The sequence below is a fragment of the Ammospiza nelsoni genome, chromosome 19 (genome assembly GCF_027579445.1).
Source record: "Ammospiza nelsoni isolate bAmmNel1 chromosome 19, bAmmNel1.pri, whole genome shotgun sequence".
NCBI classification, from domain to species: Eukaryota; Metazoa; Chordata; class Aves; order Passeriformes; family Passerellidae; genus Ammospiza; species Ammospiza nelsoni.
This window is the reverse complement of record NC_080651.1, coordinates 12,436,361-12,462,567: the sequence shown is the minus strand read 5'-3', so window position 1 is coordinate 12,462,567 and position 26,207 is coordinate 12,436,361. Positions and strand designations below refer to the sequence as shown.

At 40.4% G+C, this 26,207-nt stretch overlaps 1 protein-coding gene and 1 long non-coding RNA gene across 8 annotated transcripts; one reads left to right on the top strand and one right to left on the bottom strand.

Moving 5' to 3' along the window:
- Nucleotides 1–104: 104 nt before the first annotated feature.
- On the bottom strand, nucleotides 105–5,442 carry LOC132081697 (uncharacterized). 4 transcript variants are annotated; one of them, XR_009419720.1, is made up of 4 exons: nucleotides 5,267–5,442; nucleotides 3,430–3,551; nucleotides 2,994–3,198; nucleotides 105–1,775 (listed from the first exon to the last, which is right to left on the bottom strand). It is a non-coding gene; the product is annotated as an uncharacterized LOC132081697 (long non-coding RNA). The 4 variants fall into 4 exon arrangements; XR_009419719.1 differs by lacking the exon at nucleotides 5,267–5,442 and adding an exon at nucleotides 5,152–5,247 and having other exon boundaries at nucleotides 2,994–3,042; XR_009419723.1 differs by lacking the exon at nucleotides 5,267–5,442 and adding an exon at nucleotides 3,650–3,724.
- Nucleotides 3,954–26,207, top strand: CSNK1D (casein kinase 1 delta). Of its 4 annotated transcripts, XM_059485562.1 has the most exons (10): nucleotides 5,565–5,875; nucleotides 8,760–8,870; nucleotides 10,510–10,658; nucleotides 11,136–11,364; nucleotides 11,758–11,928; nucleotides 13,373–13,521; nucleotides 14,093–14,264; nucleotides 14,564–14,703; nucleotides 21,125–21,191; nucleotides 23,019–26,207. In XM_059485562.1, exons 1-9 carry the CDS (start codon nucleotides 5,800–5,802, stop codon nucleotides 21,155–21,157), a joined length of 1,230 nt encoding a protein of 409 aa, XP_059341545.1. In that variant the 5' UTR covers nucleotides 5,565–5,799; the 3' UTR covers nucleotides 21,158–21,191; nucleotides 23,019–26,207. The 4 variants fall into 4 exon arrangements, with proteins under 4 accessions (XP_059341546.1, XP_059341544.1, XP_059341545.1 ...); XM_059485563.1 differs by lacking the exons at nucleotides 5,565–5,875; nucleotides 21,125–21,191 and adding an exon at nucleotides 3,954–4,059; XM_059485561.1 differs by lacking the exon at nucleotides 21,125–21,191 and having other exon boundaries at nucleotides 5,564–5,875.

The window sequence follows — 26,207 nt, the reverse complement described above, 5'->3', positions numbered from 1 at the left end:
GATCTGCATCCAGGTGTTTTGGGACCTGCTGGGGCAGGCCATCGAGGTAAGTGTGCAGTGGAGGCCAAGTATTTCAACACAATAGCATAATCAGCAACGTTAATTAATTTTGTGTTCCTCATGCAAGCCTCAGCCTTAAGAACTCTACCAGCCTCTAATAGGATTAATAATACGCATAGTAAGTGTTACTAGTATTAATATTTAGGTAAGGATTGTTAGTGTTAACACTGGTACTAAGTATGTTAGCTGGTATTTACTGTGAAGCTCTGCCCTCCCACAGTATGACAAGGTCCTGAAGCTGTCCTCAGGTGCACAGTTAGGTGAGCACTGCTGTCCTTACCACGATCCCCCGATGGAGCCATGCTCCAGAGACGGGCAGCAATGAATCTGCAGATGCCTTCCCAAGGTGACAGAGTTCGCCCTCCTTCCCATCTGCAGTCAGGGGATGTGAAGGCAACCATTGCTGTCCTCGGCTTCATCATCTCCAGTGCAGCCAAGCACAATATAGACAATGAGTCTCTGTCAAGTGAGCTGCAGCAGCTGGGACTGCCCAAAGGCAGGGGAAGCCCTCAGGGTGGCACCATCAGCCAGACCTGCTGGGATGTTGCTGACAGTTCCCAGCCCTGCCTTCTTCACACCCAGATGGAGGGCAGGCTGCCTGCTGTGCTGTCCTCCATCACCTCCCTTCTGTACCATCAGTCCCTGGGGGCTCCTCAGGTGCTTTGGTGAGGTTTGGCAGCTGCAGGTCTGGTGTGAGCAGAGGGATTCTTCTCTTGTCTCCCCTCATAAGCAAAGCATGCCAGCCAGCTGTGCTGTTTTACATGTCACTGACCCACAAAATTGCAGGAGACTGAGGACTCATAACAGGTGCAGGACAGGTTCAAAAGGAACTTGGGACAAAACCTCTGTCTTTGTCAGTCCAAAGGGACAGCAGAGCTCACATCTGCTCACAATAATCCTCTGGAGAGCGGAGCAATGTTTGTATGGAAAGATGACTGGGGGTAAAATCAGTGGAAACCGAGTTACAGTTGTATCCTAACAGGAGCTATAATGGGACAGAAATTTTAGGGTAAAATACAGGTGCTGTTCCCAGGATGGAGCTGGGTTGGCATGCTCCACAATGATTCCCCATACAACCATAAGGATCTGCTAAGGGGGGTGGAGTGGAATGGGGCACCACAACCAGGCTCTGCCAAAATCTTTGCAGGGGCAGCAACTCCATGGTACTTTGAAGCTTATTAACTGCATAGCAAGGGCTATTTGGCATATGTAGGAACACTTTCCAACCTAGCATCTGAAGACCAATTTAGAGGAGGTGCCTCTAAGTCGAAAGCCAGCCAGACCTTATGTTCTTAGCACCATTCATTTAGAAGAAATCCTGTTACATTTGCAAATTTAAGAGGTGACACCCCCATTCAGACCGTGGCTCCTGGGTGCGAACAATAGCTCTTCAACAGCAAGGAAATCTGCATGCCCTAGTGTCTCAGGGTCACTTCACCTGAGAGTCCAGAGACCCAAATCCAGCCAGAGTCCTAGTTCCCAGAAAACTTCTGCTATAAGAAATCCTTCAAAGTGTGCAATTCTAGGAGTGGAAATCCTACAGGAAACACGAGGCTTCAGGCTCCAAATGGGATCTCTTTTCCACACAGTGGAAAACTCAGCAAGCCCTTCTGGCAAGACCAGTTCACAGGAGGCCCACAATTCTCAAGGGCCAGGCTTGAGAGATCCAACTCCACGGAAGCTTTAATCTGAGAAAAATCCTGTGATGTTGGTACCTTTAAAAGGCAGAATGGCACATTTAGACCTTGGCTGATGCTTTGGAGAGCGATTCCTTTACACAGTAAATAATGATTTCATTCCAATGTCTGTAGGTCACTTTGGAAACAGCCCCTGAAACCCAAGACGAGCCATACTTCATGGCAGCTGCCATCTGGGAGGAATCCTATGACATTTGTGATTCAAGAAATTGAACCCAAAATTTCAACAGCTGATATGCAGATGCAAAAGACTGCTGTTTTCCTGAGATAAGAAATACTTCAAACCTAACATTTGGAAGGAGTTCAGAATACACACCCAGGACTGCCATGCCCCCCAAAGTGCTACCTCCTGGCAGACTGTCTCTATGGTAAACCCTATCACACTAGAAATGTTAGGAAGCAGAATCCAAACTGCAGCACAAGCACCTGTAAGGAAAAGGTACCTCTGTTCGTGAGATAGAATAACTTCCACCCTAATGTTTCAGAGTAAGTTGACATGAGGGCCTGTGGGAGGCCAAGGCCACCTACACCCCTACTTCCTAGAACCGCTGGTGTCAGAGGAATACTGCGATGTTTGCAGTTTTACAACTGGAAGGAAACTGGCACTGGGTCGGGGGGCGGCAGTACCGCTCTCTGACCACAAGGCGGCAGCAGTGCCGCCGAGCTCAGGCCGGGGCTGCCGCGTACATTGGGGGCAGGCAGAGAACTGAGGCAAAAGTTGCCAGAGAACCCTTTCTATTCCCTTCAGCCCCTGCAGCTGTTCTTATGCTTTCAGGGCACTTGATTGGTTCATTCCTAGATAAAACTTATGTCTTTATTTTCAAAGCTGTTACCCATCTCTAGTCAGTTTCCTACATTCCTGTATACAAATGAGTGGATAGAGAGAGGGTTTCTTTCCAAACAAATTTAGAGATAAATTCCTTTTCTTTGCCAATACCTATAAAAATGAAAAACTTGACAGGTTTTAGTATTCTACACCCACCCCTCCCTGTGAAATTTCTGGCAGTTTTGGGTCCCTCTGGGAGATGGCATCCAGCATGTCATGCTGGACTGTTCTAGAGAGTAATTTTCAAATATAAGCTTAGCAAAGTTTGAATCGACTTGTCCAGAGGAAAAAACCTACAAGTGAACACCTACACCTCCCTAAACAGACCAGGCAAGCCCCTGGCAGCTACCAGCATCAAAGCACAGAGCACAGTGGATGTTTCTAATACAGGATAAGGATAACAATATCACCTTTTGTTCTCTCCAGTTTGTTTTCTCTGCAGCCATATTTCTCGGTCAGCTACAATAAAGAAAACCAAAACATAAGTATGAGTTCAGAGTTATGTGGGCCAAAGCCCAGCAAGGCAGCTACTTGCCCTCTCCTGAGTGTGCCTGGCTCCTTCAGGCTCCAGCTTCACCCTGATTCCAAGGCTGTGGCCTTCATTAGGAGTTGCCCCTGGGTTAGAGAAAGGCAAAGTTAAATAGCATTCTTGTGAGTGCAGTGGATCACCTTGTGTGCTGTAAGACATGGGAATGCCTCTGCTAGGCTTCTGAGAAGCCTTGTGTGGGGGGCCCTCAAATAAACACCCTTTCTCACCCTGCTGCTTTCAAACCTCCCCCCACCCACAATAACCCCTATCTGGATGCCTGCTCACCCTCCCTCTCCTAGATACAATCCTCAACTCACCTGAAGCCTTAACCTCAAACATCATCCTTGACACTGGGCAGATTCCTCTTGTGACATGATGAATCTGCTGAAAAAAGTGTTGTACTTGACACAACCAGGAATCTCTGGAAGCTGCACTCCTCCTAAAAAAAAGTACAAAACAAAACAAGAACAAAACCAGAAATTACAAATGCACTTTTCCACCCCTAAACACCAAACCCAAAATCATGAATCTACATACTCCCTGTATTCCATGCTGTTTACTTCACAGCATCTTCATAGCCTCTGTTGCTTTAGATGCCCAGAAACACCTGCTGAAAAGAAGCTGAGATGAGCTGAAAGAGCCTTTCCACTGAAATGAGAGGAGAGCTCTTACCCCAGCACATCCCAGAGAGGGAATGAAGCCCCTCAGCCAAGGCTGGGGTTAATATACCCCTGATTGTGCCCGCCTCTCGTTCCCATGGCACCCGGGAAAAGGGAGGGGGGCAACTCCCACCAGGTATAAAAGCCCTCAGAGCAGCTGCTGCTGTTTGGATCCTCTGTCTTGAATTCAAGGGGAGTAAAGGGCTTGTTATAGAAGAAAACTCTTTGGAAAAATAACAGCGCTTTCTTTTTTGCCACAGCTACTTGGAGCAAAAGGGCAGAAAACTGGTAAGCAATAAAACTTTCTGTTTAGGCAGCATAGCTAGATAAATTGAGTAATTTGCTGTTAACTTACATAATTATTCCTTAGTGGCTACTAAGTAGTACTTCCCATGTGACTAAGCTGGATGGAGAAGAATACTACTGATATGAATCGGCTAAGTCTCCTTGGGACCTCTAATTCAGGCAATCTACATTACAAAGAAAAATAAGAAAAAAAAAAAAACTCCTGGGCAGTGTAAGGGTTAAGTACATGCTAGGCTTACTCTCCTCTGAGATACCTGGTCCAAAGGCACAGAAAGAATTGCTCAGAAATAAATATTTAAATCCTTAAAATGCTAAAAAAGACAGAGCTTCCTTCAAGTGAACCCCTAAAAATGAGAGAACAGGGCAATCACCCCCACTGAAACTGATAAAATGGCAAATGAACTGCTTCTGCCCTTTAATTTAATCTCCAAAAATATTGTAAAAAGAATTTCTCCTCAATTTAAATCACTCCAGCAATTAAAAAAGATGCATTTTTCCCCCAATCAAAACCCTTAACATGGAGTGACAGCTGGAGAGGGTTTGCAGGATGTGCTTGGGACTCACAAAGTAGCCTAACATTGCGGTGGTAGCAGCTTGGGTCTGGGAGGTATCCTGTGTAATGCAGAATTTCCAGCATGCAGCAAGCCGCTCTGGGCCACCGGCCCCTTCTCCAGTAAGCAAAACTCAGCAGGTTAGGTTCCTGATGGCAGATTTTAGGAGGTGCTTGGCACTGTCAAAGCAGCTTGAATTGGCACTGGGACCAGCTTGGGTCTGGGAGGCATGTTTTGCAATGTAGGGGGCCTACACGGACTAATGGGTCCAGGACTCATCACAGCTCCCACTAACAGTTGCTGTGGGAATTTGACAGCTCGGATGTGTCTTTGTCTCTCTCTCCCTCTCTTACTCTGTACTTCCAGTGGCTCAGCTGTCAGCCACCTAAGACATTAACATCTTACAACTTTTACAGTATGAGGCTTCAGAAATACACAGCCTCACATGCGCAGACACTACATGGTTACGTATACAGGCCCTGCAGTGCTCAGCGGTGGTCTGCTTAGAGAAATTCTTCCTCACCCGGAGAGAGAGAGAGGAGATCCCAACACTCCTCTCCAGCAAGAATGACATGGTTTTCGGTTTTCCCCTGAAATTTGTCACTTCTCAGACTTTGTCCCTGCACCCACCCCCCCACCTCCTTCCGCCTTCCCGGTCAAACGGGCACTCCTCGGAACGCAGTGCTGCCGGAGCTCCATCTCCGCTGCGGTGACTGATGGCCTCGTGGACGACGACGTCATACGCACCGGGAAGACTGTGGGCTTCATTCGCCGCCCGGCATGTGTCTGGGACGCGCGATAAGACGGGGCAGCCACTCCCGCCGAGCCGAGCACCAAGAGACCGGCGGGCGGGGGAGCTGGGACGGCATCCGCGCCCCGCCCGCCGCGTGCCCGTCGCTGCGGCAGCGCGCCCCGCCCCCGTCGCTAGGGAAGTGAGGTCACGCAGTATGGTGGCTGGGGGCCGGAGGGGCTGAGGCGCCGGTCGTGTCGGGAATCCGTGTCCATCTTGCTCGGGAGGTGCGGCGACGGGCTTGATTCTCTCGCTAGTGTCGAGCGGCGACACCAAAGCCGCGATGGCATCCGAAACCGTAGGACTGTGAGGCATCACAACGAGAGCCAGCAGACCGGGCAGAGCAACAGAACCGGGTCGCGGACGAGCCGAGCTGCCGCCATGGAGCTGAGGGTTGGGAACCGGTACCGGCTGGGCCGGAAGATCGGGAGTGGCTCCTTCGGGGATATCTACCTGGGTAAGGAGGATGGCTCGCTGTAGATTTAGCTGGCCGTTTTCTGGCTGTGTGGAGAACATCGAGGGCCTAGCCAGGTCGGGCAAGTACCTAGGCTAGGGACACAGCAGCAGTAATTCAATATTTCGTTGACATCATGTCCTAATTTGGATTGTGCGGAAATCGGGAATTCTGGTTTACTCGGCTGCCTCTTCTCATTGTTGTCTAGTGACCTTGCACCGTTCGAGTCTGTAAAATGGGCATAAGGGTAAAAATCGCTTCCTTTCAAAACAAGGAATGAAAAAACCCAAAATCGCAGGAACCCTGAAAACCCCACAACCCATCGCATTCGAAAAAACGTTTCGGGAAGGAAACATACCACGGTTAAATATCGCTGCAGTGGACTAGAAAAAATTGTTGTCAGAAGGTTGTTTCCTTCTCCTGTGGGGCCTAAAAAAATTACACAAGTACAAGTGAATAGGTTGCAGTAAAAAAAAAGCTTTAAATCCTGGTAGTTTGGCTTATCCTGTTGCTGACCATTACTAATCGTGATCGCTGTGCAATTGTAAAATATAAAGTATTGGAATTGTCTTTGCCAGTCCATTATTATAGCCCTCTAACATAGCCTACTGCTACTGTTTATGACAAGCACAGGTAGCGGGTGCAAAACATTTTGAAAGCGGATATTTTTAAAATACTCTGCATATTTTGCAAACTCTCAAGCCATGTGAAGTGGATTAAATCCAAAGAAATATGAGCATTACGTCCTGCCTGGTAGACACAAGTGTTCTGCTTTTGAAAATTGTGTTAACCTAGAAAAGCAAATCAGGGAAGGGGGAACTTGCAAGGGTTAAGTTTCATTGACTGCATATTTGTGGAAGATAAAAATAATGTCACTTGCTAGCTTATGTGGTACGCTTGCAGTGCATGCAGTATGACAGGTGGGGGTTGTTTTTCTGTACATCTTGCAGTGCACAGCTGGCATTCCAACATAATTCGTTACCTAAAGCTGCTTGTTTACAGCAAATGAAATACTGGTTATCCATAAGACAGATCATATGCTTGATGAAAAATACGCATATTTAACTGAAGGCATGTGATGGTCTAGAGTCAGAGAATGTGATTCTTCCTCTCTGCAATGCATGTGTAGAAGATTGAAGATGTGACCATAGAAGATTGTGGTAAAGCTAGTGCAAAAATCCTTGTTAGCTTCCACTGGGATTTTGGGGGACAATTAAGACAGCAGTTAAAATCTGAAAAGTCTTAAATGATTTGAGAAATTTAAACTTGACTATTGCTCAGATAAATCAGATTGTATTACAGTATTAATACCAAGTGCAAGGGAAATAAACGCTTATGTGTGACTTTTATCTCTATGAATGCAGCTTACACCAGTGAAGTTGCACAGAAGGTAATAGTTCCCTGTATGCTAGTGTATATATTAATGCCATACTGAATTCTATGCAATAAATCCTCTGGGTTTTACGTTTTTTTTATTTCTATATAATTGTCATGGATTTAGTCTCAGGGCTTATTGGAAATGTCATCCCATTTACATGAAGCATGGCTCAGGCATGGAACTAGCCTGGAAGTACATTAATGGAAGATCCTGGTGGCCTTTATTTTTCCAGGGAAAATTACTGTCTTTCAAGAACTGAAGCCTTTTGTAGAGTCCCATTTGCTTTGCTATCCATTATGTGGTAGAACAGATGTTTGAAAACTGTGGTTTTTTGTGAAAACGAAATGTGGTCAGGTTTTTATAAAATTCCATTTACTGCTCCGTTGCTCAGACTGTACAGTAGACACCAGTGTCTTAAAATAATTTCTAAAGTTATTTCAGAAGTCAATATTTATTTTTAAGTAGACATGCTTTCTGATAGGCCTCAGTGAATTTGTGGATTATTTCAGCGTACATTCCCAGCTCAGTTTTATGCTTTGAAGATGAAGATTTGACTATTTTTGCCTGTTTCCAGTCCCCAGGTTTTGTCTTAAATGCAGATACAGGGGTGTTGAAGACATGTCAGACTAGAGAGGAACCTCTAGTTAGGCTTTTGAAAGTGGGGATCAGATCGAACTATAGGTGGTGTACTTCACATAATCCTGAACCATGAGGTAAAGCAGAAAAGGGCCAAATTCCTAAAGTAGAGAGACTCTTAGATAATGTCCGTGAAGTGTCACACGTTTCCTTTTGCTATTTCCTTTTTTTCTTATAGCTTGTAAGTTGCTTGGCTGTGACAGTGTGTATTTTCTTGACTGTTTCTATTTAAGAATGCCAGTTTCTCCCTACATACTTTGAAAGTGAACAGGTAAACCTTTTTTGATTCTTAAAACAAGAATTTAATGAGATTTAAAAGAAAGCTTTTGCAGACTGCACATTCTTTAGTCTAGATAAGCTGCCTTCCAGCCAAGTAAAATGAGGTGTCAGGGTACAGCCGGACTATGTTGAGATCTAGGGAAATTGTAGCCTCTATTTCCAAGACATAAGAGGAGGTGATTTGAATTCTTAGTACTTCTTCCATTGGCGGGTCAATTTGCCACGTTTATAAAGGTTAATTCTGACTGTTTTTACCACAAACTGGAAGTGGAAAGACATTCTGGAGAAGATACACTTGATTTAGTTTTGTTATTTTTCTGGGGTTTTTTTTGTTTGGTTTTTTTTTTTTTTTCCAATGGGATAGCAGCAATTTTGGATTCTCATTAAACAATAGTTTTCTCTTGTAATCCTAGTCTGTTGGAGAGTGTCTGTAAAGTTTCAGAAGAACTTTTAGGTAATCGTGGCTGAAAGTACTTAATCTCTGTATGTTTGCCATTGAGGAGTAGTTTGTTGATGCTCATTTTGTTTTGGTCTTGGCAAAGGAAATGCATCTTAAAAATATTTTGACCAATGTTTTAATTCTTCTGGTTTTAGGAACTGATATTGCTGCCGGAGAGGAGGTTGCAATAAAGTTGGAATGTGTGAAAACCAAACATCCTCAGCTCCACATCGAGAGTAAAATCTACAAAATGATGCAGGGTGGAGGCAAGCAAACTATTTTCCTTCTTCAAAGATTTTACTGCTTTTACACCTTTGATCTGTCTGCCACCTGACAGTTAATGTTTGGGATCTCTTTTGAGAAATAAGGAGAAGGTGGGAAAGGCAGCAGGGTAGATAAAGAGCAGCATTTTAGTTCTGCAAGGGTTGTAGAGGAACAGTTCTAAATCCATGGCTATCACGCTTCATGATAACCAGTAAGATCCTCCAAAGTTTCTCATGGTTCCCAAAATATTAAAGTGGGAGGACCTTGTGCAATGTGAAAAAAAGTTTCATCCCAGAACAGTGCTTTATTTCTGATTCTCATGGATCAGTGAAAGATGGTAACCACTACTTTGGACCATTTCACCTGACTTGCTTATTATGGTAGCACAATTCTAAACTTTTAGCAATCAGGTTAATTTTTGTTGTACATGTTAGTATTATTTTTGTCTGTGTTACAAATATTTCCTTGCTGGGAGAGTTCAAAGACAAAATGGCACTGGTAGTGGAGAATTGGAATGCAGCAACTTCTTAGCTACTGTGTGTTGCTTTGCTACAGTAACTTGCTCATATATTTTGGAATTCTGGAAATGTAACATTCCTGTGCAGTTCTGGGACATAAACCTGATGTAGTTCAGTTTTGTTTGTTTTATAGTCCCTTGAATTCTTCCCAAATGAGGATGTGCTTTGCATGAAGAGTACATTCCATGCTGTATCTCAAGTACATGCCAAGTAGGGTAATAAGACCTCTAGAAATTGATAATATGTATTTGCATTTAGTTACTTTTTAATTCCCTCGTCATTCAGTTGCCGCCTGTATGTAACCGAAATAGCCTTCATAGAATATCATGCTTCCTGTAAATTCAGTGAATTACGGCATTTCACACCAAAATGCATAGAATTAACTCTGAGTAAGGCATTTGAAAATCTGAATAAGGCTACCTACATGCTGGTTTATTTCAAAATATTTGAGCATTTCTACTTTTTTTTTTTGTGAAATAAGGTTCCTGACTTCCTCCATAAATTTGGGCTAATTATCATACTGTAAAACTGAATGAATAATGCATCTCATGAACAATGCTACTTTGGTAGAGATTCACCAAACAGCAAATACCATGAAACTGAAGGAAAGACAAGAATATGAAGGAAGGGCAGAAATTCATTGCAAATTTTGATGAAGGAGACAGATATTTCATGGTGATTTTGTAGGCTTTGAAACTAAGTTAATTTCTAAGGTTTTCCTCGTAGTGGGTTGTCAGGGTTTTATTTTCAAACTCCTGATTTGTGCCTTATTGCATCCTAGAGACTACATGAATATTACTCTTGGTAAAATGCTTAGAGTTCAAATCCAGCAAAGATGCTCAATACTTTAAAGTTACAAGATAAGCACGGAGACTAGAAGGTTTCTGGGGAAAAGAAAAAAGGCTATTTTTAGACCTCTGTTGCTAGAATTTTGTATAGATTCTGCTAGAAGTTGTCCCACATTTAATTTGGAATGTCTGAACATAAAATATTAAGTTTTGCTATAAATGGAAACATTCATGGTAATGACACTCAGAATTAATATTAAGAGCCTTGAAGATTTGTGTGCATCAATTATATAAATCAAAATGTTATACTGAATAAATGATTTATTTTTTCCTAGTGGGTATTCCCACAATTAAGTGGTGTGGAGCTGAAGGGGACTACAATGTTATGGTGATGGAGTTGTTGGGACCGAGTCTTGAAGATCTCTTCAATTTTTGTTCAAGGAAATTTAGTCTCAAGACAGTCCTATTACTTGCTGACCAAATGGTAGGAAATGACTTTGTTACCTTGGTAGTGAAATATGTTGGGATATTGAATTTTTTTGATCATATTCATTTTATTTCTGAAATTTAGAGCTGAATAGGCTGTATTGATAGAGAAAAAAATCAAAAGTAGCTCTGTTTTTGTAAATCCAAACTATCCCATGAAAAGTGATTACCAGTTCTTTAAAAACTGAAACTGCACTGTTTGCAAACCGGGTGTTGCACTGCTCAAAGACTAAGAAATTTCCCCTGGAAAGTTTTTGGAAACAGATTGTCCTGGTTTTGTAAAGTACACACAGGCAAAGAGCTGGAAAGGTTTGTCTGTTGTCTTCTAAATTGTTCTTTTGAATTCCCTTACATTTTACAATAGAAAGGGGAGTGGCCTCTTTCATTATTTAGACACCATTTCTAGTGTTTTTATCAGAAAAAGATGTGTGCTTAGTCTCTTGACCATGTTTTTTTTTTGTGGTTCTGTATTTAGATTAGTCGAATTGAATATATTCACTCTAAGAACTTCATCCACCGAGATGTGAAGCCAGATAACTTCTTAATGGGCCTGGGGAAGAAAGGCAATCTTGTCTACATAATAGACTTTGGACTAGCAAAGAAGTATCGAGATGCTCGAACTCATCAACATATTCCATATCGTGAAAATAAAAACTTAACGGGAACTGCCCGTTATGCATCCATCAACACTCATCTTGGAATTGGTGAGCTGGGGAAGGCAATAAATAGAAGCTTCAAGAGTGTCGATGCATGTAATCTTAGTGCAAGTCGATGTTGCTTTGTGGAGGCATAGGAGACAGTCCCTATTTTTGACACTAAGACTACAGCATGCATGGCCTTGTATATCTTTATTAAGTGGGATTCAGTCTATATTAGTCTGTTCAGTCTGAGTTTGTAATGCTTGGGAATTAGCACTTTTTTAAAATAACTGTAAGGATAAAAGGCTTTTCTTTTACTGAATGAGTTGGTCATGGGCATAGTAACACTCAGCTCTCTCTTGTTTTTGTAAGGGTTTTTATAACAATCTTGTTGCACAGACTTTTGTTTTGCCAGTAGAAAATGAAACCTAATGAGTTCACTTTTTTATGCTGTTGTAGAGCAATCTCGCAGAGATGACTTGGAGTCCTTGGGCTATGTACTGATGTATTTTAACCTGGGCTCCCTCCCCTGGCAGGGACTGAAAGCAGCAACAAAGAGGCAGAAATACGAACGTATCAGTGAAAAGAAAATGTCTACACCCATTGAGGTTTTGTGTAAAGGATATCCTTGTAAGTTACTCTTCTGTGACACTAGGACTATGTGTTCCTTTTTTAGTGGTACATCTCCTTTCCTTATGTTAAATTCTACTCTTTTTCACCATCTGTCTCTCTCCTTCTCCTCTTCCCCTTACTTCTCTCCCCATGATTTTACCACATGTGTGGTAAAAATACTATGCTGAAGACAGATCTTTTGTGTTCATAGAGCATTTCTAGGGATCCCTTGTCTCAACTGTTAAGTGCCTTCAAGAGGAAGGGTAGCATGGTACCCTGATTTGTGCTGTAATTTTTGTGCGCCTGTTGGCTGGATAATTGGCAACAGACAAATAGCATTTTAACAAACTGCCTTTTTCTCTGTCTGTGTGGGTACTGTTTCTTGGATAAATTGGATTGTATAGTCAGATGCATCTCTTATCTACTGCAGTTGTTTTGCTTGGGAATTATCATCCCAGGTTCATCTGGTTTTGCCTGCTGATGGATTAGAATTTGTGAGAAGCATAAGAAACACTGCTGTATCCTAGCATCATGCCTCAGAGCAGTTCTGTTTCTCAGTTTGTTATTTAGACCTCAACAACAATAAGCCATTTTTGATTATTGTAAAGTGATACTTCAGTTTGTTTTAAAACATAGTTACACTGGCTGTCATCAGAGACTATTTTAATTTCACAAAGAGTTCTGTCTCTTCACCCTCTTTTTACAATGACAAGAACTATAGTTTTTGTTTGGGTTGTGTGAAAATGCATCATTATGTGTTTCAAGTGTTGCTTCATGCATGTTCCTTTACATTCATGAATTACATGTTTTCTCTGGGGTTTACAGGCAGGGAAGACTAATCAGATTCTCTTGTGCCATTAGTTAGAATTTCTTTCTTAATATAAATTATTCTGTTATTTCATTTGGGAAAACCTAAAGTCAAAAGCTATTATTTTGATACTGCTGCTTTTCTCTGGTGCACTGAATTCACTACAGTATTCTTTTTTTTTCCTTTGTAATATTTTGCTTGCCCTTTAAAAAAAAATGTTCAGACTATTGTAAATTAAAAATGTGGCGTGACTTACCTGGGAGACAAAGCAGACATGAATCTCTGTGTGTCTTAACAAAGAAAATGCTGTTCCATGTCCCACAATAAATTGTGTTCAATATGTTCCAAGCAAAGTTTTGAAACTTTTCTCCCCCACCCACCAGCTGTTGGCTAAAGAACTGTGCTATTGGGTCCTCTGTGCTGTCGAAAAAATGAGATCTTTGCCCGCTCTGTGATAGAAAAATAATTTCTTTTTCAGGATTGACATGATAGTGTTTCCTTTAGTGAATTTCTAGTATTAAATCATTATTCTTTTTCTTGTGTTAAGAAGATTCCCTGATTTTCAGGTTTGGAGTGGTTTGGGTGTTTTTGACACAGAATTACAAAAAGCCAATGTGAAGCTGTAGATAAAAACCAGGTTTCCTTTAATTACAGCCGAATTTGCCACATACTTGAATTTCTGCCGTTCTCTGCGTTTTGATGACAAGCCGGACTATTCCTATTTAAGGCAATTATTCAGAAACCTTTTTCATCGGCAAGGATTCTCCTATGACTATGTATTTGACTGGAACATGCTGAAATTTGTGAGTAGCTCACACAGCTTTCTAAAACTTGGAATTTTTAATTGTTCTGGTTAGGTTCTGTTACTGCATTGTTAGTTTTGAGTACCTTAATTGATACTGTAAGATTGTCTTCCATATTTCCTCTTGGCAACTCTACTGTATAGACAGAAAGATCAGGAAATGAGGAGAAAGGCAGGAGATACAGGATCCATGCTATAAGGCTTGGATGACAACTAAATTACAGTTACAAAGCTTTTAATGTGGAAGGCTTCTTAGATCTTTTAGGGCAGTCACCAGGCTGGGTTGTGGAATTACTACTTTCTCCCACTTTGATCTTTATCAAAGGTCGTTTGCAACATTTGAGGAGGTGTCCAGCTGCCGTAACACTACACGTGTACATTAACATTTTGAAGACTGTCCGAGCAGCTGTATGAACACAACTTACGGCAGTTCTCAAGAAATTTTACCAAAGCAGCTGGTGCCTTCTCAAACTTCAGTTCACACATTGTCCAGTACTTCTTTTTCAGTACTTTTATAAACATACAGTTGTAAAGAATAATCCCCAAAGTTGTTCACTACTCTTGGCCCCTAGGGTGCAAGCAGAGCAGCTGAAGATGCTGAACGTGAAAGACGGGAACGAGAGGAAAGATTAAGACATACACGAAATCCAGCTGTACGTGGATTACCCTCTACTGCTTCTGGCAGGATAAGAGGAACACAAGATGTAGCTCCTCCTACTCCCCTTACCCCAACTTCACATGCTGGTGAGTAAGCAAGTAGCTGGGTAAGTGCTTTCTTGTAGACTAATTGACAGTTTGTGTCTGGGCAGAGTTTGGCCTTTTGGTTTGGTTTTTTCTCCCTTGATTTTAGTAGATTGAAAGTATTTACATATGCTCCTTCCCTGGCAATTGATACTTGTATTTCTATGAAATGTTGAACAGCCTTGATTCCTCGTTTGGTTATGTGGAATTTTTGTGTGCAAACATCAAGAGTGTAATTTTTACAGTGACTGTGTTAACATGGCATTTCTCATTATGAGAATCTAATACTGTTTTTCTCACAGCCAACACCTCTCCTCGGCCAGTATCCGGTATGGAACGAGAAAGGAAAGTGAGTATGAGATTGCATCGTGGTGCCCCAGTCAATATCTCCTCGTCTGATTTAACAGGCCGACAAGATACCTCTCGCATGTCAACTTCGCAGGTAAAAAAAAAATAAATCTGTGTATTGGAAAAAATGAGGGTGATTTGATAAAGTTAATTTGCCAAAAGAACTTACCAGGTAATTGATGTAATTTCATACTGTTTTTGCAGGTGATGTTCATTCATGTAAATGCTTGACATTTAGCCTGAATGATGTGGGCGTAAAGAAATTTTTATTTTTACCTTGAGAGCAATGAGAGGATGCAAAATTCTAGAGGTGCAGCATTTTAACCTACTGTTATGGGATGTAGCTCCTTGACTCATAGAGTTTCTTATACCTGTTATAAGTGAAGAATCAGAGTAAGAGACAGTAGTGAATCTTGTTTCTGGATCAGCAGAGCACACAATATTGGTGCAGAAAAGGCAAGAAGCATTTGGTGAAGAATAGAAGGTGCAATAGTGAATTAAGAGCACTGCACTACAACACTATGGTTGTAGTGCAGTGCTCTTAATTCAGAGCCCATAAGAGGCCACATACATGGATGCTGGATATGTTGCAGAAGGCTCATTTGAAGAGAATGGCAGGAGGATAAATAATAATGATTCATAGTCGCACTGAAATCATCCTTGCTGCTCACAGTGACTTAGCAAAGAAATTCTAAGAATGTTTCTTTTTAGGGTTAACAGTGTTAAATGTGTTTCTATCCTTCCTCAGCATATTGACAGTCTTGTCCCAAACAGTGTGTGGCTTGGCTTTGTACAATTTACTTTCAGTCTTACTTACAAAATGGAAATCAGCCAATCTGTAGACATCCTGCAACATTTCTGGGAAAGCAGTATGTTAGGGGACTATTGCAGTGACCTAGGGGTTTTTCCATCATGCCTCACTACTGTGCAGGAGCTCCAAGTGCATAATTTTTGCCAGGGACTTGTTCCTTGTTGACAGAGCACACTGACAAAAAATTAACTTGGTTCCTTTTAGCTTCATCATTTAATTGGCAGAGTTAATTACTTTTGGATAGTACATGTTCTTACATATGAAATCTTACTGCTTGAAAGAACAGTTTTTTAGATGGAGGCTGGGTGGATATGGATATTCAGACTGGACATCCCAATCTAATGAAGACTGAGAGTGAAGTGGGTTGGAGAAACAATTCCATTGTGATAAAAGCCAAGTGGCATTTGGGCTGGCGGGGAGTTTGAGCTGAATGATTTGTTTCACCATGTAGCTGCACAGATACCTGTGCTTGCACAAGAGATGAAGAGGAACAGAAATGACTGGGCAAGAATAGAGTGTAGGTGAGGTTTTCTGTACTGGCTTTGGTACAAGTTTCACCATCTTGTACTGTTCACTGAACTGCTATTCTTGCCACCAGAAATTCTCACGTTTAAATATTTTTAAATAGTTTGAAAACAAAGGGGAGAATTGTGCATAGTTATGGATCTTGTAAATTTCATAAATACCTGTTAGAAGAATGTAAAGAAGGTGCAACCAGACTGTTTGCAGCAATATCCAGTGAATGGACTATGGAGAGCGGGCACAAATTGAAATACAGGAAATTCCATTTAAACATACAGAGAAACTTTTTTTTTACTATGAAGGTGGGCAAGGAATGTAACAGGTTGCCCAAAGAAGTTGTGGGGTCTCCCTTTTCCAAATTACTTGGAGCCCAACTGGACATTGTCCTGAGTATCTTGCTCTAGTTGACTGTGCTTTGGGCAGTGGGATTGGGCTATGTGATTTCCAGGAGTCCTTTTTGACCTTGAATATTATGTGAGGCTGTGATGCAGACTTCTCCCTGAACATTTACTTTAATATAAAGATGGTTTTGTGGCAAAATGTATATGCCAGATCTTTGGCATTCTGAGCAAATCTCAGATGCTTTGTCTCTGTTAACAGTCACATAAATGAGTTATAGCAGTAACAGACAGAAGTGTAGCAATGCCCCTTGATTGTTTTAGGTGCAAGTACATCTTTAATGTTTTTGCTACGTTTGTGACGTGTCGCTCATTGTGCAGGTGACACTATTGTAAACATTTCAAAATATGAGTAATACAGTTGGTCTTGTAGATCCATTTTGGTTCTGCCTGGCCTGTAGAATGTGAACATTGTGAGAGCAGTGAGCAGTTTTCTGAGTGGTCTTTGGGCTGTTTTCTGAGTGGTCTTTAAACATCCAGATGTGTAATTTGTGATATGGGCCCATAGTACCATCTGGCTTAATGGCACATTCCATACCTGCTCTTTTTAACACTCTGCTCCAAGTACAGGACTGCTTGGTTGACTTCTTTACGGTCTCAAAAGCGGCCTAGTCAGTATCTTCTCTTGAGTTTGTTAGAACTAATAATTCATTGACTGCTGTATCCATTTAGTTCTTAAGACAGTGAACCACTGCTGGTATCTACTCATGGTGAACAAATAACGGTGTGTAACTAGTATAATTTGAACAGATTCCCATGGGCCAGTTGCAATTGGAGGGAAAGAGAGATTTGCAGGGGAAATGAGCTGGATTGGAAGGGACCTTAAAGATCACCTCATTCCAACCCCCCTGCCATGGGCAGAGAGCCTTCCAATAGGCCAGGTTACTCAGAAACCCATTCAGCCTGGCCTTGAACATTTCCTGAGATGGGGAGTCCACAACCTATCTAGGCAACCTGGTCTAATGCCTCACTGCCCTTATAGTAAAGAATTTCTTCCTAATAAATAAATCTACCCTCCTTCAGGTTAAGGCCGTTCACCCTTGTCTTGCCACTATGTGCACTTTTACATGCCATGAGAATAGACCCTCTTTAGCCTTCTTGCAAGCCCCCTTTGGGTACTGCAAGGCTACTCTCAGTTCTCCCCAAAGTCTTCATCTTCTCTTCTCCAGACTAAGCAGCCCCAACTCTCTCTGCCTGTCTTTGTAGGAGAGGTGCTCCAGCACTGTTGTCAACTTGTGGCTCTTCTCTGGACTCATTCTAACATTGTCAGCTTTGTTTTTGTGTTGGGGGCCCCAGAACTGGACACAGTACTCCACGTGGGTCTCACAAGAGCAGAATAGAGGGTAAAATCCCCTCTCTCAAGTTGCTGGTCACTTTTCTTTTGATGCAGCCCAGGATGTGGTTGGCTTTCTGGGCTGCAGGTGCACATTGCTGAGTCATGTTGAGCTTCTAATCTATGAACACACCCAAGTCTTTCTCCCCAGAGCTAATTACAATCCATCCATTCTTCACCCAGCCTGTACTTATGCTTGAGGCTGACCTGATCCACATGCTGGACCTTGCAGTTGACCTTGTTGAACTGCATGCAGCTCCCAAAGACCCACTTCTCAAGCTTGTTAAGGTCTCTTTGGATGGCATCCTTTTCCTTACAGCCGGTTGACTGCACCACACAGCTTGTTGTTGTCAGGACATTTGCTGAGGGTACACTTGTTTCCACTGTCCATGTTGCTGACAAAGATTTTGAACCACGCTGGTCCCAATACTGAGGGACAGACACCACTCATCACTGTTTTCCACTTGGACATTGAACTCACTGACCACAATTCTTTGAGTGCAACCATCCAGCCAGTTCCTTATCCACCAAGTGGTCCACGTGTCAAATCTGTGTCTCTGCAGTTTAGAGACAGGGATATCATGCAACACAGCATCCAGTGCTTTGAACAAGTTCGGGTAGGTGATACATGTGGCTCTTCTCTCATCCACCACTGCTTAGCCACGCTGTGAAAGGTCCCCAAATTTGTTGGACTCAATTCAGCTTTTGTGAAGCTATGTTGTCTAACACCAATCACCTCCTTATTTTCCATGTGCTTTAACATAGTTTCCAAGAAGATCTGTTACATGACTTTGCCAGGCACTGAGGTGTGACATATTTCCCTTTATAAAACTGGGGGTTATGGTTTCCCCTTTCCAGTCAGACGGAACTACACTGGACTGCCATGACATCTCAAATATGATGGATAGTGGTGTAGCCATTTACTCGGCCTGATCTCTCAGAACCCGTGGATGGACATGTGTCATCAGGTCCCACAGACTCGTGCACTTTCAGGTTCTTTAAACAGTCCCAAAGCCAGTCATCTTCCGCAGTGGATGGTTTTCATTTTCCCAATCCCTGCCTTCATCTTCTGCAACTTGAGTGGCGTGGCTGAAACACTTGACCTAGACTATAGCTTATAACACTACTGCTTGAGCTTGCTACAGAAAATTCACTTTTCATTTTCCCAGTTGTCACTCTCTTGTAGGCAGGATGGTGCAAGTTGTAGGCGTTGATAGCTTATGCTCTTTACAGTTTTCATAATACTAAAGTAGCTCTTCTGTAATCAGAATTTATCCTTTGATGTTAGCCAGGTCAATAGTTATAGCCATGAGTTTTCCATTATCTGTATACCTTGTTCTTAGGAAAACCTCAAGTATTTGAGACATTAGTTTTGTTATTTCATTTACTTTATGCTTTGGTTTGGTAATGCAACAGTGCATCTCTAATCTCCACCTCTGTTTATCTAAAGGACAGGTTGCTGCTTGTTAAATTCTGGACAATGAAATGTACAGATATTACTCAGACAAGGAAAGCTACTAGCCTCTAAGTAGAGTTCTTAAAGATGACTACTCCACGTGTTTATCTTTCTTTTTTCCAAACTGAATTCTGATCAAATAAGACTGAAACTGAAAAACTAAGGCTGTGAATGCAAATAATAGGAACCAGAGTTCTCTTAGGAAAAGGAGGCATTCTCAGAGAAATTTGATAATAGGAACTGCAGTTCTATTATGAAAACTAGGCATTCTCAGAGAAATTTAATGCTCGTGGAAAAATGGTAATTGCTAAGCATAGCAAAATAGATGTCATTGCCGGCATCCAAGATAGTGTCTGCATAGCACCTAAGTCATTCTTCTCAAAAAAGACATGCAGTTTCTAACACTAAGTAACAAGCATTTATTGAAGTACTGCTGTGTCTTATGAAGTGGTTCGTGAAACTTAAGTGTTTCTAATGAAATTATGTAAATTCTATGGCACATGTTATTCAGTACTTTTCTGGATTATATGAAGTGAATGCAACAGCAGAAAACCTGCAAGTTGTGAGTTCACAGTGATAAACATCAGTGGGAGCTGAGTGGTTGAGCGCAGTCCATTCAAATGTGTATTCCTGAAGTACTCCAAATTCTGGTTAGGATGAAGAAGTGGAGGCTGTTTTCCTGTATGGGGGAGCTGTATCTGTGGTAAGTAATGACTGAGGAGGCAGATGTAATGTTGGAGAAGTTAGTGTGGTTTCCGTAATGAAAAGGCACAATTTCCTCCTATGTATGATACAGTAATGAACAGAAGTGGACATGTTATTTTGTGTCATTAGTGAGATGGATTGGGAGAACAGATTGTACAGTGTAAGAGTTTCAAATCTACTTCTTTCAGTTTGTACTGAAAGCTAAGAAAATGTCATGAGTGAGTTGGTGTGGTGTTTGAGACAAAATGATTTTAACAGGAATTAATGTTTAAGGAGAAAATATGTGAAGAACCTATCACATAAAATTACAACCGCTCACAAGTAAAGAAAGGCAAAATAGAGGTCTAAGTGAAAGTAGTTACCTACTGAAACAACTTCTAAAATAAGTAGATCATCTCTCCTCTCTGCCTTTGCATAGAGACTCAATTCATTTCTAAGTGGTGTGTTCAAGTTTAAAGCAAACCTAAATTTCAGCTCTGTGTGCAGTGTGGTAGACAGAAAATCATACCAACTGTTAAAAGATCCATCTGCTCCTGAACACTCTGAGTTGTTCCCTAAGTCTCCTTTACACAAAGTTTTTAAACATTAAGAGGTGTAATAAAGGAGGTAGTAAATGAGGTAATGAGTATTCTAGTAAAAACTACTTTGAATCAGTTCTGCTGGTCCACATGCACAGACTGAATCCTGAAAGCATGATCATCTCAAGAGTCTAGTTATGGGTGAGTAGTCTTCATTTCCTTCAACGAAAGGTTCAGTCTGACTGCTCGTGGTTGCACAGTAAGTTGTTTAATATTTTTTTTCTTGAATGTAACATGTTCAGCACCCAACAGTCAAAGCTGTGGCAAATTCCAATTGGTAATAGAGGTATTCTCTGTAGTTGAAAGGAAAGATTGAAGTGCTGCACAAAGAAATATTTGATTATGGCTCTTTGATGGAAGAAGGTTTTAAAAGACTGTAGCCAACACTGGCATTGAATAACTTAAATGTTGTGCCATACTTCAAGAGCTTTTTCATTTTTCATTTCTGTATCCACAAATCTTTCTCCACCCATCTTAATAGGCATCATACTCTGTGTTGTTCTTCTGACCCTGTCAGCTTCCTTTGAGGATTAATGCTTTGTTTCTTTTACGCGCCTCTTAATATGATGGAAATGTCTTATAGAAGTCTGAAATCAGAGCTTCTCAAAAGATAGAGTTGCTACTGCAAGTTCAGGTTGGATTTTTATTAAGACATCTTTATATATTGGGGCAGTGGAACTGTTAAAAATTGCTGTCTTTTCCCCTACCTCAGAATAGCATTCCTTTCGAACACCATGGCAAGTAGCTGCTCGTCTCCTTTCGTTGGAAGGCAGCACTGGGTGAGTGCTTCTCATTAGACACCAAAACATTGTATGGGACGGGGAAAAAACTCTTTGGAAATATCCGACTTTGCTTCTTCTACTCATGTGATCTCATATTGTATCTGTGCCTTCTGGTCAGATGCTTGATGAAGCACTGATTTTTCTCTAACTTAAAAGCAAATGTCTTTCCAAAAGCTGAGTTACTACTGCTGTTCCACTTGGACTTTTAAGCAGAGTTGACAATAATGTGACTTAAAAAGGTCCCTAAAATTGTTCAAGTATCAACAATAAAGTAAAATAACCAAGTCAAAATATTAGCTGTATGAGAATTACGTGTCTTTCCAAGGATATTGATGCAGCAGTATGTCATCCATTAAAAAACAGATCTGCTTCAGAATCATAAGAGCAAAATTACCTGTATGAAGACTCAATTGACAGTATTGCTCAAATGAGGCTCTGTCTTGTCTTTTCATTAATGGAATGTTCTACTACAGCCATGTCCATTTTTCACTGTTTTATATTCTTCTCCATGCCTTATGAACTCTCATTTTAAAAAACTCACATCTGTTCAGATCTATATTTAAAACAAACGTTCACATACTAACAGGAATAGTTGACCATGAGCATCTCAGAGGTAGGCAGACTTGAATTTAGATATTACCAAGTCCTTTCCACTGTTCAGTGCAGTAGAAGTCTCTGCCTTTCTGTGTGCAGCTTTTGGCTTTTTAGTCTGTTCTGCTTTTGGCAATAATAGGTTTCATATGAGAAATAACAGCTTTCAGTTGGAATCTGAACCTTAGTGGCTGAGGGATACTTGTCTTAAGTATTTCAAGAGCTTCTTTGATTTGCTATATATTAAAAAAAAGCTGTGAGATTTTTCTGTTCCTTAATAAATTGTTGTGTAACTCTTGTCTGCTGTCTCACTTTCTCTATAAAGCTTAAGCTTGCATTAATCCTGTATCTCTAGTTGGTGAAGAGTCCTGCTATTTCTCTTCTGTTTTCTCCTTCTGCTTTGTGTGCTTGGCTGACTCTGCACAACCTGCTTCTCGAACAGTGTATAGCATTAAAAAGATCCAGCTGTAAATGACAGCTTAGCACTTTAAAGACCAGTTATCAGATCTTAGTAAAAAAATAGATGTTACAAAAAATGCAAAAAAGTAAACCTAAATCTTTGCATTGAAAAGCCTGTATGCAGGAAACATGCACATTCTGGTCTGGTCTGGTATGTGGCTGCATTCGTTGGCCTATACTGTATGCCTTAGAATTTGTAGTTGTTCACAACTGAAACAAATACTGAATACCGATCCAGCTACTTAGATGTTTCTCGCTTCTTAAATTGCAGAGATGTATGGTTTTTCACTTTCACGGTGAAAGTGGTAAGAAATAATGCTACGCTTACTTCAGTAGGTCAAGCTATGGAAATACAAGAGGTATCTTTTAACACAGTGTCCCATGGACAGAGAAAAGCTATTGAAAATAATGAACTTCTGTTTTACCTTCTTAATATTTTTTAAAAATTAATTATCCATTGAGTCTATTACTGTGCGTTGATAGTGTTTTGATCTGGTTGGTTCATTCTTCTGCACATATTTATGCTCTAATTTTCTTCAAAACATGCCCTCTGACTGGAAAAGTGAATTTTCCATGTTAACTTCTAATAAAAGAGGAAAATGGTAGGGAACTTTGTGTAGCTATAGGTGGATGTGAAACATTATATTGCTCACTGAATTTTAAATTCACACACTTATATTTTGGCAGTTGATAGTTTAGAAGTACATCGCGAGACACTTGTATGTTAACTGGAAGGATATGTGCTGATGTTGTCTTGTTTTTTGGCTTTGGTAGATTCCTGCTCGGGTTACTACCAGTGTTCTCCAGTCTGCTGTGCACCGGTGAAAATTATTTTGCCATGGAGGGCAGATAATGCATGGCTGATCTCCCATGTTGCCAATGGCTTTACTAGCAAATATACCCTAAACTAGAGCGGAAATTGGAGTTCTCCATGTGACCTAAAAAGCTCTTGGAGGAACATGCAGAGACTCCAGCAGCTGCCATTACAGGACGCTTTTGCCAGAAACCCAATGACCTTAAGAGAACCCTGTGGTAACAGGGCTGGAAAAGAAAGATGGTTTACAGAGTTCACCGCCTGTTACTGGATGGCCATTTCAGTTTTCCCTCCACAGGCGGCAGACTTTACTCCCTTTTTATTATTCTACTGTAACTATAAATCTTTTACTTGGTTTAAGAAAGTTTTTTGTATCATTTTGCTAAAATTATTGGCTTACTTCTCTGTAAAGAACTCTTGCTTTTGTCTGATTTAAAAATGTAGAGTATAAACAAACCTGAACTAAAGATAATGACTTGAAATTTCTTGTTTAAAAGATTAGTCTGCCAGGGAACATGTAAATGAATCAAAACCATCTGCTGTTATTTAAGTTGTTTACTTTCACGTATTGTTCCATTCTGAGTTGTTTTTTTCATGAAGATTTTAAAACTGTTAGAAGTTTATTTTACTGTTTGCTGTCTTCATTCACACTGGACATTTAACTTTCTGTGTAGCACAAATGAATTTTTTAATACTCATTGTGTTTCATAGAAGAGGATAACTAAATATCCTGCAGGAGAGTCTTAAGTATAGTAGAGATTGTAATGATGAATTTCTTTTTTTGTAAAGAACATTAAGAACAAAGTAAAAGACTGACACTTGAGGGGTTTAGAATTAGAAAGCTTGTTCTGTCTCTCTGCTTAGTTTGGGTGAATGGATACTTTCAAACATTTTTATTCAGAAAATTTTGTTTCTTCTCCGCTGAGGCTGATTAGCTTGGAGACTGTTACAAGTGCAAAATAGACATTGCTGCTGAATCTTCAGAGAATTTGCATGTTTCATTCAGTATCCACATGTTTATAAATAAATACATTGATTTAGGCCTTCTGTTACATGCCAAGACTCAAAAAAGGAATTCTTATACCAAAAAAAAAAACCTAAATAACACCCTCACAAACATAGTAACCTACTCTTGCCATAAAATCTTGAGAATTTTTACAATTCAGATGCATATCATATTTAATTCTTAAGTATATTTAACCTGAGAATGCCCAGAGTAATTATCTAGGCATGAATGACTCAGCATGCTCAGGTTGTTGCAGGTATTGTTAGCTCCTGTTGGTTATGAAATATGGGAAATTCTTCATACTGTCTGTTACTGTAAATGGTCTTGTAAAAGTACGTGTTCTGTCCTTATGGTACTTGGAACAGTACCAGAACTCTTTATGACTGAAATTATGGGAAGTTCTGTGCTGGAAAGTATGTACAGAGATTTTGTTTGAACAGTTAGGTATTTTGAGAAATGGAGACAATTTTTAAAGGTATATTGGTCTGCAGATTTTTATGAAGAGTAGTTTTTATTTTTTGGGTGTTTACAAATTCTTTTTTGCCCCTCTCAAAAGTCCCCGTAACAAGAATTATCATTCTTCTTTGGATGCTTTCATAACATTAGCTATTTGCTTGTGTGTACTCTGGGTCAGACTGGGGAAATGTGTGTTTGGGGAGAGTATAGTGGAAAAGTGCAAGAATTTGATTGATTGGTAAGTTTGCATAAGAGAGTTATTTCCTCAGTTACGATAAACTTTGGTATTTTAGGCATGTGCACTACCATTTGAGCAGTTTTACACTTCACTGTGCTTTTCTTGTAAATATCTGTGGTTAATAGTATAGTGTTTGAGGGACTGAAAAAAACAGCCTTTTTATTTCCTATGTATCTGGACCATTAGATTGCTGTACTATACTTAAAAGTTGACTGCAGATTTCTAGAATTGTACGCACTTGTGGGCAGCTTTTGTCCTCATAATTGCTAAATTCCATCATGCAGAAAATAGTTGGACTGTCTATATAAACCTGTGTACAAACCAGTATCTCAAAGCACTTCATTTGTACTACCACTGTATTTGTGTAATTTAACAGTTGTGTAAATACATTCATAATAACTTCTGTTCTTCTTGGTGTAACTTACTGACTTGCAATGAATCTTCACCATTTACCTGATGCAACTCTTCTTTTTTCTCTTTTCTTCCTTTTTATCTTCTCTTTTCTCATTTCTCTCTTCTTTTTTCTTTTTTTCAAGGGATTTCTGTACCTACAAAGAATATTGTCAGTTGCAAACATTTGAAGATACTGTCTTGGTAGCAAAACTTTCAGTGAAAGAGTTTGGTAGTTATGATCCTGGGGTGTACAGGAAGAAAGAGAAAGCATTAATTACTTTGCTCACAGAAAGCATGCCTTTTTGCCAATTTAAAGGTAAATGTTTTTGTTTGGATACTTCTTTTTTTTCTAGAAGTTTTTAATTTTGTACAAAAGCTTTTGCGTATCAAGTAATGCAGGGTATTGATAAGAAAGTATAGTAGGGGAATTGAGATTAGATCAGTTATGGGAGCTAAGATAAAGGCAAGAAAAATAGTGAGCTGTACTCACAGTGGTGCCCTGTATAATAAAATTCCAGATTTTGGTATGTGATTCTCAAAAGTCTGTTATAACCTGAGGGTAGGCGCACCTTCAGGAACCCTCCATATTTTCTTATTATCAGACCTTTAGAAATTGGAAGGATATTTTAATTTCTTCTCATGGTTTTCGCTTAAAATTGTGTATATGCTTTTATATGGAAAATACCACCTGTGCCGCTGTTTTACATAATCTTGAGTGGTTACAGAGTCCTCGAGTTTTTGTGGTACAAGTACTTTAAAAAAAAAAAGAAAACAAATCCTCTGCTTTAAGAGAGCTATTAAGAGAAAACATTTGAGTCCATGTATTCCATGTTAGCTTCATGAAAATATTCAAAGTACTCCTTGGAGGAAGGCATATTGATGAAGTCATAGTTTCCAGTAGGAAAAATGTCATGAGCATAACTACTTGTCTTTGTTTCCTCATGTCCCAGACCCTTGAGTATAGCATTGGCTAGAGGAGCATACATGTTGATTTCAAGAATATTTAGTTTCTCTTTTAAAATAATTAAATAAAAAGGTGTTTATTTTGTTCTTTGA